Here is a 13577-nt window from a genome sequence, read left to right on the forward strand (position 1 = left end):
GACGTCACGTACTGAGACCTTGTTTTGTGGCCTTAAAAAAATACTAGTAAGACAGAAATTGGACGGTAATTATCTAAGCCATTTTGATCGTCCGTTTTATAAAGCGTGGCTATTTTGGAATTTTCAGCATGTCGACAATTACCTTATACTCCGTATTTAAAGCCATGCAACCCGGTTGCAAAGGCTGGTGGTGAGTGCCGCAAGTGTACACAAATGCAACAATTGGTTTTTTACCGTACAAGGCGGATTGAGAGCTTCGACTCGTTAACGACCGTTTGAAGGGGACAGACCAAATGCCCTTTTTGTCGAGCATTTCACTCTGAAAAAGGCGACGAGCACCAGGTCGGACGACAGCGTGTACGCATTAGAAAAACTGTGGGTTCCCGGCCGCACTAGCGATCGAACTGAGCACCTATAGCATGCGAGGCAGATAATTTCACCAGTAGGTTGCTACTGCTATAATCTTGCAGTGTTGTTAAATTACAGCAGAAGTTATTTTTTTTGCTGTACCTATACCAGAAAACGCTTGATCAGGAAATATCTTTAATGCAAAAGCACTGAAAGGTAAACCTTTCCCGTAAATTAAACGCCAGCAACATTTAGTAATTGTCGCCTCCTTGCGGCTGCAAAAGACACCCAAACCCAGAACACAACCAATCAGGACCCCCGCACTAAAACAACGCATGGGCAGCAATTTCTGCAACAGTGGAAAGCTCGTTTTCACTTGATTCCAGTAGCGTTCACGGTCTTCAAAAGAGAAAAAAAATATCCTGCAAATGAGGAGAAAAAATTATATATAGCCTATCCTGTGTTCTTAATAAAGGGACACTGAGGACCGATTACAGCCGACCTGTATCGATAGGTTTCCGCGTTCCAACAAAAAGTGTGCCACTTTCGTTGAAAACAGAAATTTAATTGATAATGCTAGAAACGGTCTGAGAACAAAATAAGGGTATCGCCACCAGCTGCTGTTTTCGCAAGCAAACTGCGGTGCGTCAAGAGAGTTTTCTAGGAGACGGTCCCTGAGGCCGAACAGCATCGTCATTCACGTCCAAACGGTGATCACGTAGATTCTTTCCCGCCTCATTGACGTCGAGACCATGGTTGAAGTGGCTGGAAAAAGAACGTTTATTGTTTAAAACAAATTTTCTCAGCAAAAAACGCGTCTTTCGCTGCGGGACAATCGTCTACTTAGCTCTCACAGAATACTGCAGTATTAAAACGCGAACTTTATAATCATAATTTTTTTATCCGACGTGATCGATGCAAAATATACTGGTGAATCCAGGGAGCGTTTAAGTTTTTTTTCGTAGTTTTAATAGAGACAAAACAAAGAATGCAGATTTTAACAGTACATTAAAAAAAGCAAGTAAAGTATGAACGTCAGTTGTTTTACTGAGGACTAAAAATTAACCGAAACGATCAGCAAGTGAACCAGTGATAGACCATCCTCGGCACTACTGAAATCTCGAAAGGATGAAAAGGCATATCGCGGCTTATGAACAGCCGAAGTAATCGAAACTAGATCTTCTTTATGATCAAGGATACCCTCTGTTATTTCACGTTTCTATCCTTTCTCTGCGAGATCGGAGCTTAGAAAAGCTAGGTATAGGAATGCGTCGTTTCGAGTAGCACGACCGAAGGTTCTATTTGTAAGTACCTCAGTACAAATAGAAATGTGCTTTCCAGAAGCACTTAGGGATGGCCAATCAATATCTTGGGCATTAAAATCTCCCATGCACACGAAGCTAAAGGCACCTAAGTTATTTTCAAACTAACTGATCCAGATTAGGCAAGTTGTTGATAGGAGAGGCGGGCGGGCGATAAAAGGCACAAATAATGCTGGCACACTTGGAGAAATGATTCTGCACCAAACGGATTCCGTATCTGGAAAACTAAGCAAAAGACTAACCTTAAGATCTGATCGGATAAGCAGAGCAACGCCCCCTCCTTTATCTGTTTGCCTATCTGCCCGAAATGCACTATAACCAGGAATGGATTCACAGTCGTAAATGTCATCATGCAGCCAATTTTCAGTGCTGCAAACAGCATGAGGTGAATGAGCGTGAAAGACTTCAATGAAGTTGATGGACTGGCCGTTGGCGAAGATGATGGATGCGCATCTTGCACACAAGGGTATCTGGTTTATTTGGGACACAAGAAGGCCTAACAAAGAAATTTGAGGCGTGATTCCAATCGTACCGAAAGTTGTCAATAAACAAATGGCCAAAATGTAACCGTGCACGAGAACCGCCACTGCACAAAAAAAGCCGAAACATCCCACAGCTTTTGTCGAACAGAGCGCCCCCTATATGTAAAGTTCTCTGTAATGCAAACTTTAGAACCTTTTAGTTTTGGGACATTCTTCATTGCTTTGATTTTTTCTGGAAAATCGACGAGTTTCAGAACAACTGCGCGCACCCGACCATTGCGCCTTCTGGCTGTCCTGTGCCAACGTTCGATCTGAGGGCATTCAATACTCAGTTTTTCTGTACCTGAGAAACACTGGCAAGCAGAGTGTCACTGGTTTCTTCTTCCTCTACTACTACATGTACTATGTTACTGCGTCGCGTGCGGTTTTCTGAATCATCGATTTTATTAAGTTTGTGACTATGCTTGTTAGAGAAAGTTCAGAACGCAGCTCTTAATATGCGTGACCACAGGAGGACGATTCTTACGCGAATATGCGAGATTTCAGAGCTTCAATATGCACCCAAAAATGATTTTTGATATCAGATACGACACCAGCAATTTTCTCCTAATTTTCAGGGGGTTCCGAAAATATGGAAACAACTGAGGTATTTTCAGCAACGACAACTCCAACAGCGCCTAAACCATTCTTTACTGCAGGCGCACAGCAAAAAGAACCATTTCGAGAGCGTGTTACTAGCTTATCACCAGCATGGCTGCATGAACCTGACCTGGTCGAAGAGTTACTTTTCACATGGAGCTCTGGGTAAAGCTCAACGTTGCTGCATTAACATAGTACCACTCAGACAAAACAAAGCATGTGAAATTAAAGTGGGGCAAGACTGCCTGGGTAAGCTAACAGCAGCAGGAATCGTCAGATCGGACGCAATGAGCACAAGGAAGATAACATACTTGCATAAGAAACAAACATCGGCTGAACATTGTGTTGTTGCCGCTGCCACCAAACCTACTGAGTTGGTCCGAGTCCAGTGCTTTTAAAGCCGTAACGAGTGATGTCACTGGTCTGCTGCCGGCGGCGATTGGGTGATCGATGATGACGACGGATCAGCAAGCAGTCTGTCTGACGGTCGATGGCCATGCAGATGGACATATCTTCATTATCGCGCACCGGCCGATAGGAATGTCCAAGCGAATAAACGTTCCTACATCCACGTGCTCCATGCTCAGCGAAGGGGAAGCTACAGGCGCTGCAATGCACGCTCCAGGCAGGGCAGACTGGCCGAAGAACAGCGATACGGTGGCGCATTCCAGGCACTGCATAAGAAATAAGCATCAGCCAAGCATTGTTTTGTTGCCACTGCCACCAAGCCCACAGCCCCGTAGAAATGATCCTGCCGGTTGGTGTGGGTAGCTAAGCGTAGTTTCTTTACTCAGCGATACCTTTACCTGCAGAAAAACAAACAGGCATCCGCTGTAGTTGTGTTGACTGTTGCCTTTACTGCGTACACTCAAAAATCGGTTCCCTCTAAATGCCGCAACGTATTCGCAGTCATGACACACCTTCGGAATCGCATAAAATTGACTTCCACCGGCGATAGCTTTGCATGAACAGGAAATAATGCAAGGACAACCAAACCCTCTCCTCACAGTGATTCCCACTACACTCATCACCGTGAACATGTTTACCAGTGGTTGAGCGCAAACATGACGAGGACATGCACTGAAGGAGACGGGGAGGAACGCGAAATACATATCATCTCATGCGGCTCAACATCCTGTCGAATCGTAACCATGGCGTCCGTTCGAAAGAGATTGCTTTCAGAAAGTCAGAAAGAAGCGTGACTTCCTGCAGTGGAATTTTGTACAAACATGTGAGAGCTTCTTGCTGTAGCAGCAGACAACGTTTGACTTCAAGCAGTAGTGCACCTTCGGTCAGAAGGCTTGCGCCACATGGTTTCTATTTCAGTCGCGTAGCACCCTTGAAGCTCAATCTTTGCAGATTGTGGAGAACCAACGCCTTCACCTTATGAGGCCTTTTGGTAACTATGGGTGCCGTGAAGGTTTCACTACTGGGCTTAAAAAAAAACGAGCAAAACGCCGAGGCAGCGTATGAGTATCGAGCGTTACCAGTGTCGAACGAATAATGCGCCATCAGCCAACTTCGCTATGTCCGGCACATATTTTTCGTTATAACCGACTATCTACTTTTTGGGTGCCAACGTAGACAGCGCAAGAAGCCAAATCGTTTCACACCACTTCGAATGGCCTACGCCAATTAGTTTGGCCGTAATGGACGTTTGAAGTTTCAAGAAGTCACGGTTTGGCGATACAAAGGTCGTCGGTGCGAATACCTGTAATAAGCTACGCTTTGATTCGAATAATATTTTTATGCTCCGTAATATGCTGAATCGTTTGATGCCACTCCAAACATTCTACGCCAATTAGGCGGTCCACAATCTGTGTAGCAATGGTACCACCCACTGGCCCCACTGGTCCCACTCCTCACACACTGGAGTACGTATAGGGAACGAAGGTACATTTGTACATGCGTGGTGCCGCGCTGTTGCTATGCGATCGATTGGGTCATGTGGTATGGTATCACTTGGTTGCCATATGGCGGTGGTGCAACAACTGTTTTTTGTGATGTGGTTGTATCCATTGTTGCTATGCGCGGATGCCATTGCGGCCGCCACTTTAGACGAATGACCTTGAGTTTCGAACTAACGTGACATTGAGCAATGCAAATATTAGAGCTGACACTCTAAAAGCACTATGTGGCTCAGAGACCTTTGACCAAATGTGCACACTAGGTACCCAAGTCTGAGAATCATAATGCCACAAAACTACGAAATCCAGGGCAGGGCTATGCCCAGATGCCACTCCGGCCGCCATTTTAGACTAATGACCTTGTGTTGCATACTAAGGCGACCTTGAGTAACGCGAGTATTAGAGCTAACGCTCTGAAAACACTATGTGGTCTGGAGACTTCTGACCAAATGTCAGAGGTCTCCAGACAGATAATACATGTCAGAGGTGTTACGAGACAGATCATACACATGAAAAGAAAGCTTAAGAGAATGAGACGATCAGGTCAGTCTCGAGACCCTGCTATTAACACTCTAAGCGCAGCGCTGAAAACTGAGGTCAAAAAAGCTAAGGACACTTTATTCACTATAAATTTAGGCAATTTCATGAAAGAAGCACCAGGGAAATTTTGGAGGTATATAGGTGGCACCAAATCCAATAGTATTTCGTTGATGGTTGACGGCTGCCTAGTCTCAGAGGCAAAACCAGTTGCCGATGAATTTAACAGGCACTTTCAATCTGTATACGCCCTGAAGGATAGTCATCTGGTTACCGAGCCTGCTGGGTATTTTTCTTCTATGCCTGATGTCATTGTGCATTGGGAAGGTATTTTAAACTTGCTCCTTAACCTTGACGCTAAAAAGCCGACGGCACCGATAACATTCCTACAGTTTTCCTGCGCCATTACGCGAAATGGAGTTCTCATTACTTGTTCCTCATTTTTAACACGTCACTAGCGCGGTGTTATCTTCCGGCAGACTGGAGGGATGCTCGTATCATTCCCATATTCAGGTCAAGTGATCGCCCGAGTGTATCTAAGTGCCGTCCAATTTCCTTGGCCTCAACTAGTTGCAAAATATTGGAACATATAATCTGCCGACACTTGACCGTATTTCTCGAAGAAAACAAACTGTTATCAGACGCACAGCACGGGTTTCGGCGTGGTTTGTCGACTGTAACGCAGCTCTTTAGTGCATGCTATGATTTTTCACTCGCGATTAATAACAAAGAACAGATTGATGCTATATTTTTAGACTACGCGAAAGCATTTGATAAATCGACTCATAATAAATTATTACAGAAACTTTGCGACATGGGAATAAATAGCAGACTTATCGTGTTCATTAGGGCTTACCTAGAAAACAGGTATCAGCACGTCCAAGTTGACAAGTACTGCTCGGAGGCACTGCAGGTGACATCAGGGGTACCACAAGGCTCGGTTCTTGGACCCATTTTATTCCTTATTTATGTTAATGATATCGTGAAAGTCATACACAGTGATGTTAAGATAAAGCTTTTCGCAGATGACTGCGTTCTTTACACCTCGGTTAAATGTGCAACTGACCAAATTAAACTTAACAAAGCCCTTGCTGACGTTTCAGGTTGGTGCGCAAATTGGAACGTGTTTTTAAACGCTGATAAGTGCTTAGTCCTCCGTATATCCAGGAACAAAGCCGTTTTGCAACATTCTTTTTCTGTAAATGGCACTGCACTTAAGGAATCGCCGTCTTTTAAATACCGCGGAGTTACTATTACGCACAATCTGAGTTGGGGTTTTAATATTAATACAGTCTGTACAAAAGCCTTTAAATCTCTCTGGTTTATTAGACGCAAACTTTCAAAAGCCCCCATGCACGTGAAACCAGCAGCCTATAAAGCGTTGGTACGGTCATGTCTGGAGTATGCCTCGTGTCTATGGGACCCTTATACAAAGAAAAATATTTCCAAATTAGAAAGGGTTCAAAGAACCGCGGCCAGTTTCATTTGCATTAAATATAAACGCACTGACAGCGTGATAGAAATGATTATCTTGGTCTCGACACACTACGGGCGAGGCGTTCCGAATGTAGATTAAAATACTTGTATTTAATATGTAACAATATAATAGACATCAGAAATTATAATTTCATTACCCCACACACTCTACGCACAAGCTCGCGTTTTGATAACGGGAAAATGATTCGTGAATATAGCCCCCTAAACGATACCTTTAAGTATTCATTTTTTCCGAGAACAATACGGGCTTGGAATAAATTACCTAGGAATATTGTCGACAGCCCCAGTGCGCAAGAGTTCGTTACAAACCTGAAAATTCTGGGGTGAAGTTTTTGTATTCTTGTATTGTTTCTTCTATTCGAGTATTCTTGTATTCTTGATGCTTGTATTTGTTTTTTGTGTCCACTCCTGCTTGGAGACAGGCGACTCTGCAGTATTCCCAAATAAATAAAGAAATAAATAAAAAAAATGTCCACACCAGGTACCCAAGTCTGATAATTGTAATGCCACAAAACCACGAAATCCTAGACAGGGCTTTTTGTTTTGTGCGAAAAAAGCACGCTACGCGCGTATGTCGGCTGCAAGGACCATGTAAACATCGTGTCGCAGAAGCGAGAACCACCGCACGGATTTTAGCCCCTTTGTTTGCTCCTCTCATCGTGGTACCTCAAAAAGAAGCCTCACTGCCACAACAACCACGACCAGGGTAAAGGCCTCTCCAATATCTCTGCAATTAATCCTGCCCTGTGCTAGCTGCGACCACCGTATCCCCGCAAACTTCTTAATCTCATTCACTCACCTAGATTTCTGCCGCCCCCTGCTACGCTTGCTCACAAGACAGGGGACAGCAACGTTTCAGTGCCCCTGCATAACAGATGCACGCTTTTCCATCACCGTCATTTGCAGCCAGGTTAGTGGCGAACGATTCTGTAAGTACCTGCCCTGTTACTGCTACTTCAAAGGCCTGTCAGAAAGCCCTTAATTGTAACCTCACTGCGTACGGCCCTCAAGAAGACACCTTCGCTGACTACAAGAGGACTTCTCACCTTCTCTGCATCATGACACATTCCTCTGCACAACACGGCTCGTGAAATGAGCAGATTCCTAGAGCTCTGCAATCCGATTTTGCTTCTCTTGTTAAATTCGACCAAAATTTACACCATCATTTTTCACGCCAGCGCAATCCATTGCGAGCCAGCTGGCTTGTAGATATAGTGGAAGAACGGAACCACCTTTTTCGAGAGAATTCGGGACGCAGTAGGCTTCCCTCTGGCACTGACGGATTAATAGAAACCTCGCATGAAAAGCTATGGCACCTACATAGAGTTTATCGTGTTTACCTAACGTAACCATGCTGCCCTTGTATCTTTTCATGTTGTAAGGGCACTTATTGCCACCCAGAGGGAAACAGCAATGGGGCAGGTCCACGCCACATAGGTTATCCTCGTAGGCAGCGAAGGCTGGCAACTGCAGTTTTCGCGCTTGATCAACAGCAGGTTTTTTTGACAAAGGCAGTACGTTGTTATTTTTGACAAAGGCAGTACGCTACCTCTATAAGAAGTGCGTATGTATGCTATCTGCTGTGCCCTGCCTAGGTCCAACGCCCGGTACTTACTTTCATGGTCTTAAGTTGGGAAGACATGCCATGTGATTTAAACTAACTAAACAGTGAACGGTTCAGTTACAAGCCATAACTGCGATTTGTGCACCGCCCAAAGCATCGTCACTTCATTCAGCAATTGTACATCGAATCTGGCTTAAAACGACCTCGGTGCATTACCTAGTAGCAAATTCCCTTTTACATCGTGGCCTTTTTGGACTGTTACCGAAATCGTGTTTATCTAGACGCTGTGAGTTCATTCAGTTTCGTAGTTCTATGCAGAGAACATCTATTTTTGCAAAATGAGCGCTTTGATATCGCTGGCACGTTAACCTTCCTCGTAAAAAAACAGCAAGCAGCAAAGGCGTATTAACTCGCCAGCGTGAAGGCTCTCGTTCAGCGGAGAACCTGGCGCCGGGGTCACCGGCGACGAGCGAGAAAATACAGATTGGTGGAAACGGTAGTGACGTCACACTTGAAGCGGCGGACTTGAAAAGTTATTAAAACAGCACTTAAATTGTCAATATAAGGTCCCAGATTGGCTGAAACACGCTTGTGACATGTAAGAATCTAAAACAAACAATGGCACTCAAAAAACAAAATTGGGGCGATATAGGAATCGAATCCATGCCACTTCGACACCGAGTACGATGCGCTACCCCTAGGCTGCCAGGATTTTTTTTTTCGTTATTGCCTATGCCGCCAGGCACTTTCGTTCAACTTGGTTAAAGGGAGGTCTTGTGGATTTTGTCTGACAGTGTGCGTGTCTTGGGATATCTTTCACTTTCTTCTCAAAACAGTGCAAAAGAAATGCTGACAGGCATTAGACATGAAATGTTATCGAAACGATAGAATCCGGTAATATTTCTAATCCTTTGTGCGAACGGGTGGTCATGCAAGGACTCAAAGCATGTCTACACGCGTCCATTTTTTTTTTTGCTACCATGAAAGCTGAACTAGCATAAAATTTGACTCCACACAAACGCCTCAAGGCACGGGATATTCGTCATGCCATGCGGTTTGCGTATAAATGATTCCTGTTCTGCTGCTGAGAAAACTTTTGCGAGTTTTTTTTTTTGCCTGGCCACGGCGTTAATCTCATATAAGCGAAACGGAACTACATATATAGTCTGTGAGCTGAAATTCTGGCGTGCGTTACCACGACTCTCTAAAGCCCTTCACTACATGAGGCAAAGCTCCTCCTTGCCCTACGTGTCGAATCCACCCCTCCCCCCAAAAAATCATCTATTATTTTTATTTCGATTATTTATTATTATTATTATCTATTATTATTATTTATTTTTTATTTTGCTTCTTGTTATGGAAAAAGAAGACTGATCTGGTTTCTGTGAACGTTAACTAACGTGCAATGCCTGTGCGTATAGGCAGCTGTCGCATAAAGCGGGTTGAGCAGGCAAGTCACATTCCGACAGCCAATGTGCTACCATGGACAAAAGGCTGCAGAAGACGCGTAATGGGCGCAACGTGCGTCAGCGATCGTTTGGTTTCCCTACTGCACAACGTGAATACATGAGTGAACTTGCACCCATGCAACCGCGGTCTTGCGATCTCGGCCAATAACGCAGCATCGCAGCTCTGTTACCGCTCCAACACTCTGGAGAATTTTCTCCCCTACAGTACATTCACTACAGCACATTACGATAAGAGCGCTGTAAAGATGCCCTGGGCTGTAAAGATGCATTCCAAAGGGAGCGGTAGGAAACGTCATGAAGCGAGTCGTATTTTTGTGACAAATCGTGTGTAATTGTATATGTCAACTTCTTTCCGAAATTCGCAGGGCAAAAGTTCGCCATGCTGGAGCTCAAGGTGCTGCTAGCCAAAGTGCTCAGGTGCTTCAGCGTGTCCAGTTGCAACCACCGCGACGATCTGCTGCTTGATTCCGACGTTCTGCTTCGCACCAGGAGGCCCATTAAGATACGGCTTCACCCCCGCAACGTGGCTCAGTAGAAATTAAGAGATCGTCAAGTGACTCACGCACCCAAGTCTGGTTGATTACTAGCTTTTCTTGATTTATAAGGTGTTTACACCAAACACTCTATGCTGATTTCGGCCATAAATCTAGTGTTCCAAAATCTGGAAAGAAGCATCCAATCACTGCTAACCGGAGTTCGATGACTGTCAGCAAAAATTTACCGACAGATTTAAAGGGCAGTACAGAGGGCAAAACGCTTGTCTGGAACACGTTCTGGGCGTGTTTCGGACTGAGCATGCGATATCTATAGATAACATTTGGTTAAAAATGGTCTGCATGTAAGCATGTGCAGTTAAACTTATAGGATTTCGTGGCCATTTTTTGACCTCCTGGTCGCAGCGGCTTTGAGAGGTGCGCGGAACCGACAGTTCGCTCGTTCTAGACATGCGTTTTGTCCTCTGTACATGAAGTAGACACGGAGAGCAACTTTTGTGTCTTTTGACCTGAGTAAAATGGACTTGTTTGGCTTTTTGTGCCTGTGTCGATGTTGGTTCGCCAGCACGGAATGAATTTATTGCGGCGGAGTCTTGTGTTTTTTTTAGTATGTTTTCTTGTCGATGTTGGTTCGCCAGCACGGAATGAATTTATTGCGGCGGAGTCTTGTGTTTTTTTAGTATGTTTTCTTTGTTATTCAGTTCAAACTCGTGACGGTGATGACGACGCATGTGTTAGCGACACCGTGATCGTGGACAAAAGCGCATGGGGCCCCCTCTGGTCTCGGAGATCAGTAAACAAGAAATTACTTCAGATCATCGCAGATTGCTTAAGAAAATTACTAATGGTGGTCATATCTGCATTTCGTTTCTTGCTGTACTATCTCGCAGAAGTTTTGGTTGCGCCTAAAGTAGCTTCGGAATGTCAAGAAAGAGCCTGTCTAAAGTAGCCTCTTTGTCATTACCACGTGGTAATCAACCAATATTGATCAAGTAATACAGGTCAGACGCAATCAATTCCTCGAAATCTTTCAGATATTGTCCAAAGCTTCCGGTAAGTGACGGATGAAATAGAACGCATATTAGCTTGAGGATCTATCATCTTGCTAGAACGCGGAAGTACGCACACACAAATAGGTAATCTTACCAGGGAACGTATAGAGGGTGTTCAATTAAATGGGGGCAAGATGTAAAAGAAACAAAAAGTACCCGCTATACGAAGGCGCAATTAACGCAGAATCGTAGGCAGTCGTTTTGATCCGGCCAAAATATTTTTTAAATGGGCTTGTTTGGCACTTAAGAAGGACAGATATCCTCACTTTTCATCGCTAACTTCCGCGAAAAATCATTTAGTTGAATAGTTGTGGAACTGTTGTAAAAAAAATCCCACATTTTTTTTCTTTTTAGCTTCAAATAGAACGAGCATCATTATCCTGCAGGAAAGTTGCGACGTCGTCGTCCGGCAAGAAATTATCAGCGTCATGCAGTAAAGTGATGACGCACAAAGAGTCGAAAAAAAAATCATGACAACGTGCAAGGATGAGAGCCAGCTGCATCGCTTCACTCTGATCTCCTAGTGCACTCGCTTTATTGTGTGATAACAAAATTGCTGATAACTACATTACTTCCTAATGCGAAATTTGAGCGCAGCTCATCAGCTGTTTATGCTTTTCGATAGATTGAGGCAAAGAATTCGAGCAAGACATGTATGTGCAATTACAGACTTGTTATTTTTCACACACAGTCCTTCTTCAAGAAACACTCCGCTAAGCTTTGTGGTCGGAGAAGTAGGTAAATATATGCTCGACTTGCTGCACCAATGCCTGGTTCTCAAAGAAGAGGTCTATGCAAGTATTTCGCGAGGTTGTCACAGCCGTGGGAGGCGTTACGAGCGAGAGGAACGGGATGTTCTCTCACATGAGTGGTAAGGAATTCCTGTTTGTTTGTCTTTATATCTATACATTAAAGTCCTCACCCACCCTGCCACCCTGTCAGGTGGCAGTTAGTGGTTGACCGCGAGAGTTCGCTCACTGTTGTCAGTGCTAACGCATGCGGCTAGCCCACATCTCTCTCTCATCACCCCACGTACCTATAAGCGTGATTCAGGCGTCCATTGACCCAGGGAGCCAGTTATGCGCACTTCCTTTCCTTAAATGATCGGAGTGTAAAACGTTGACTACGCCAACGCCAAAGATCACAATGAACGCCGACGGCCTATGGCTTCAGCACCGCGTTTCTGGCACTGCGTTGTCAATGCCTGCAGCACATCTCTCTCTCATTACCCCACGCAGAGGGCAAAACGCTTGTCTAGAGCACGTTCGGGGCGTGTTTCGTGATGAACACGCAATATCTAGCGGTAACATCTGGTTAAAAATGCTCTGGTTGTAAGCATGTGCAGTTGAACTCAGGATTTGTCATTTTTTTCCTTCCTGGTCGCAGCTGCTTTGGGAGCTGCTGAACACACAGTTCGGTCGTTCTAGGCATGTCTTTTGCCCTGTGTACCTATAAGCGCGATTCAAGCGCCCACTGTTCCAGGGAGCCAGTTATGCGCACTTCCTTTCCTTAAAATGATCGGAGTGTAAAACGTTGTCAACGCCAACGCCAATGAACACAACGCACGCCGAAGGCCTATAGCTTCAGCACCGCATTTCTGTCAGAACGTTGTCAATGCCAACGCATGCAGCGCACATCTGTCGCTACCATCACGTAGCTTTAAGCATGATTGAGGTGTCCACTGTTCCAAGAGGGCAGTTATGCGCATTCCCTCTTGTTCAGGTGCCCACCGAGATGGGTGAGACAGATAGTGCGCCATTTCCTTTCCTCAAAAACCAATTTACCCATTTTGCCTTCTGCTTTCCAAGCTCCCGCTCCATTGGTTTCGCAGCTTAAAGCGCGACTAAGGTGTTCACTACTGGTTACAGCGACGACGGCGACGGACAACGGCGACGGTGACGCCGCGGAACGCAGAAACGGGCGCCAAAGAGCTGCGCTCTAAAAAAAGAACGCTATTGGCAATTTTTACGAAATCGACGCCACACTGGGGGTGCCTTGAACTAGTCTGTGAAGGCTCGGCTTGCCCGGGATGGCGTTTTGCTCCGATTAGTTAGCGGTTCGCCGGCAAGCTCTGAGATTGTTGTCAGAGTTTTGCTGTAAAAATATAGGAGGGCTGTTAGATGAATTTTTCCGCTACAGCGAGATACAAGAGCCGCTAAAGGGCAACTTCCTGAATTTTCTGGGGGCAGCAGTGCGTAGTGGAAACGGAAATAGCAACATCGCATACTGTGTAGAACGTTTGTAGGACCGTGACTGGGCAGTTGGT

At 45.0% G+C, this 13577-nt stretch overlaps 1 protein-coding gene and 1 long non-coding RNA gene across 3 annotated transcripts in view; one reads left to right on the forward strand and one right to left on the reverse strand.

Annotated features, from left to right (window-relative positions):
- LOC149355088 (cytochrome P450 4C1-like) overlaps positions 1-10792 on the forward strand; it is a 61684-nt gene extending 50892 nt beyond the window's left edge. For both annotated transcript variants that reach the window (XM_089577587.1, XM_089577589.1), the window contains one exon: positions 10131-10792. In XM_089577587.1, coding sequence (XP_089433713.1) covers positions 10131-10300 — 170 coding nt within the window. In that variant the 3' untranslated portion in view covers positions 10301-10792. The remainder of the gene's footprint in view (positions 1-10130) is intronic.
- LOC149355089 (uncharacterized) overlaps positions 3121-13577 on the reverse strand; it is a 111995-nt gene continuing 101538 nt past the window's right edge. Inside the window, exon 3 of the long non-coding RNA XR_016289693.1 lies at positions 3121-3465. This is a non-coding gene — a long non-coding RNA (uncharacterized LOC149355089). The remainder of the gene's footprint in view (positions 3466-13577) is intronic.

This window comes from Amblyomma mixtum, chromosome 3, assembly GCF_055824585.1.
Source record: "Amblyomma mixtum isolate Tamu chromosome 3, ASM5582458v1, whole genome shotgun sequence".
In the NCBI taxonomy this organism is placed as follows: Eukaryota; Metazoa; Arthropoda; class Arachnida; order Ixodida; family Ixodidae; genus Amblyomma; species Amblyomma mixtum.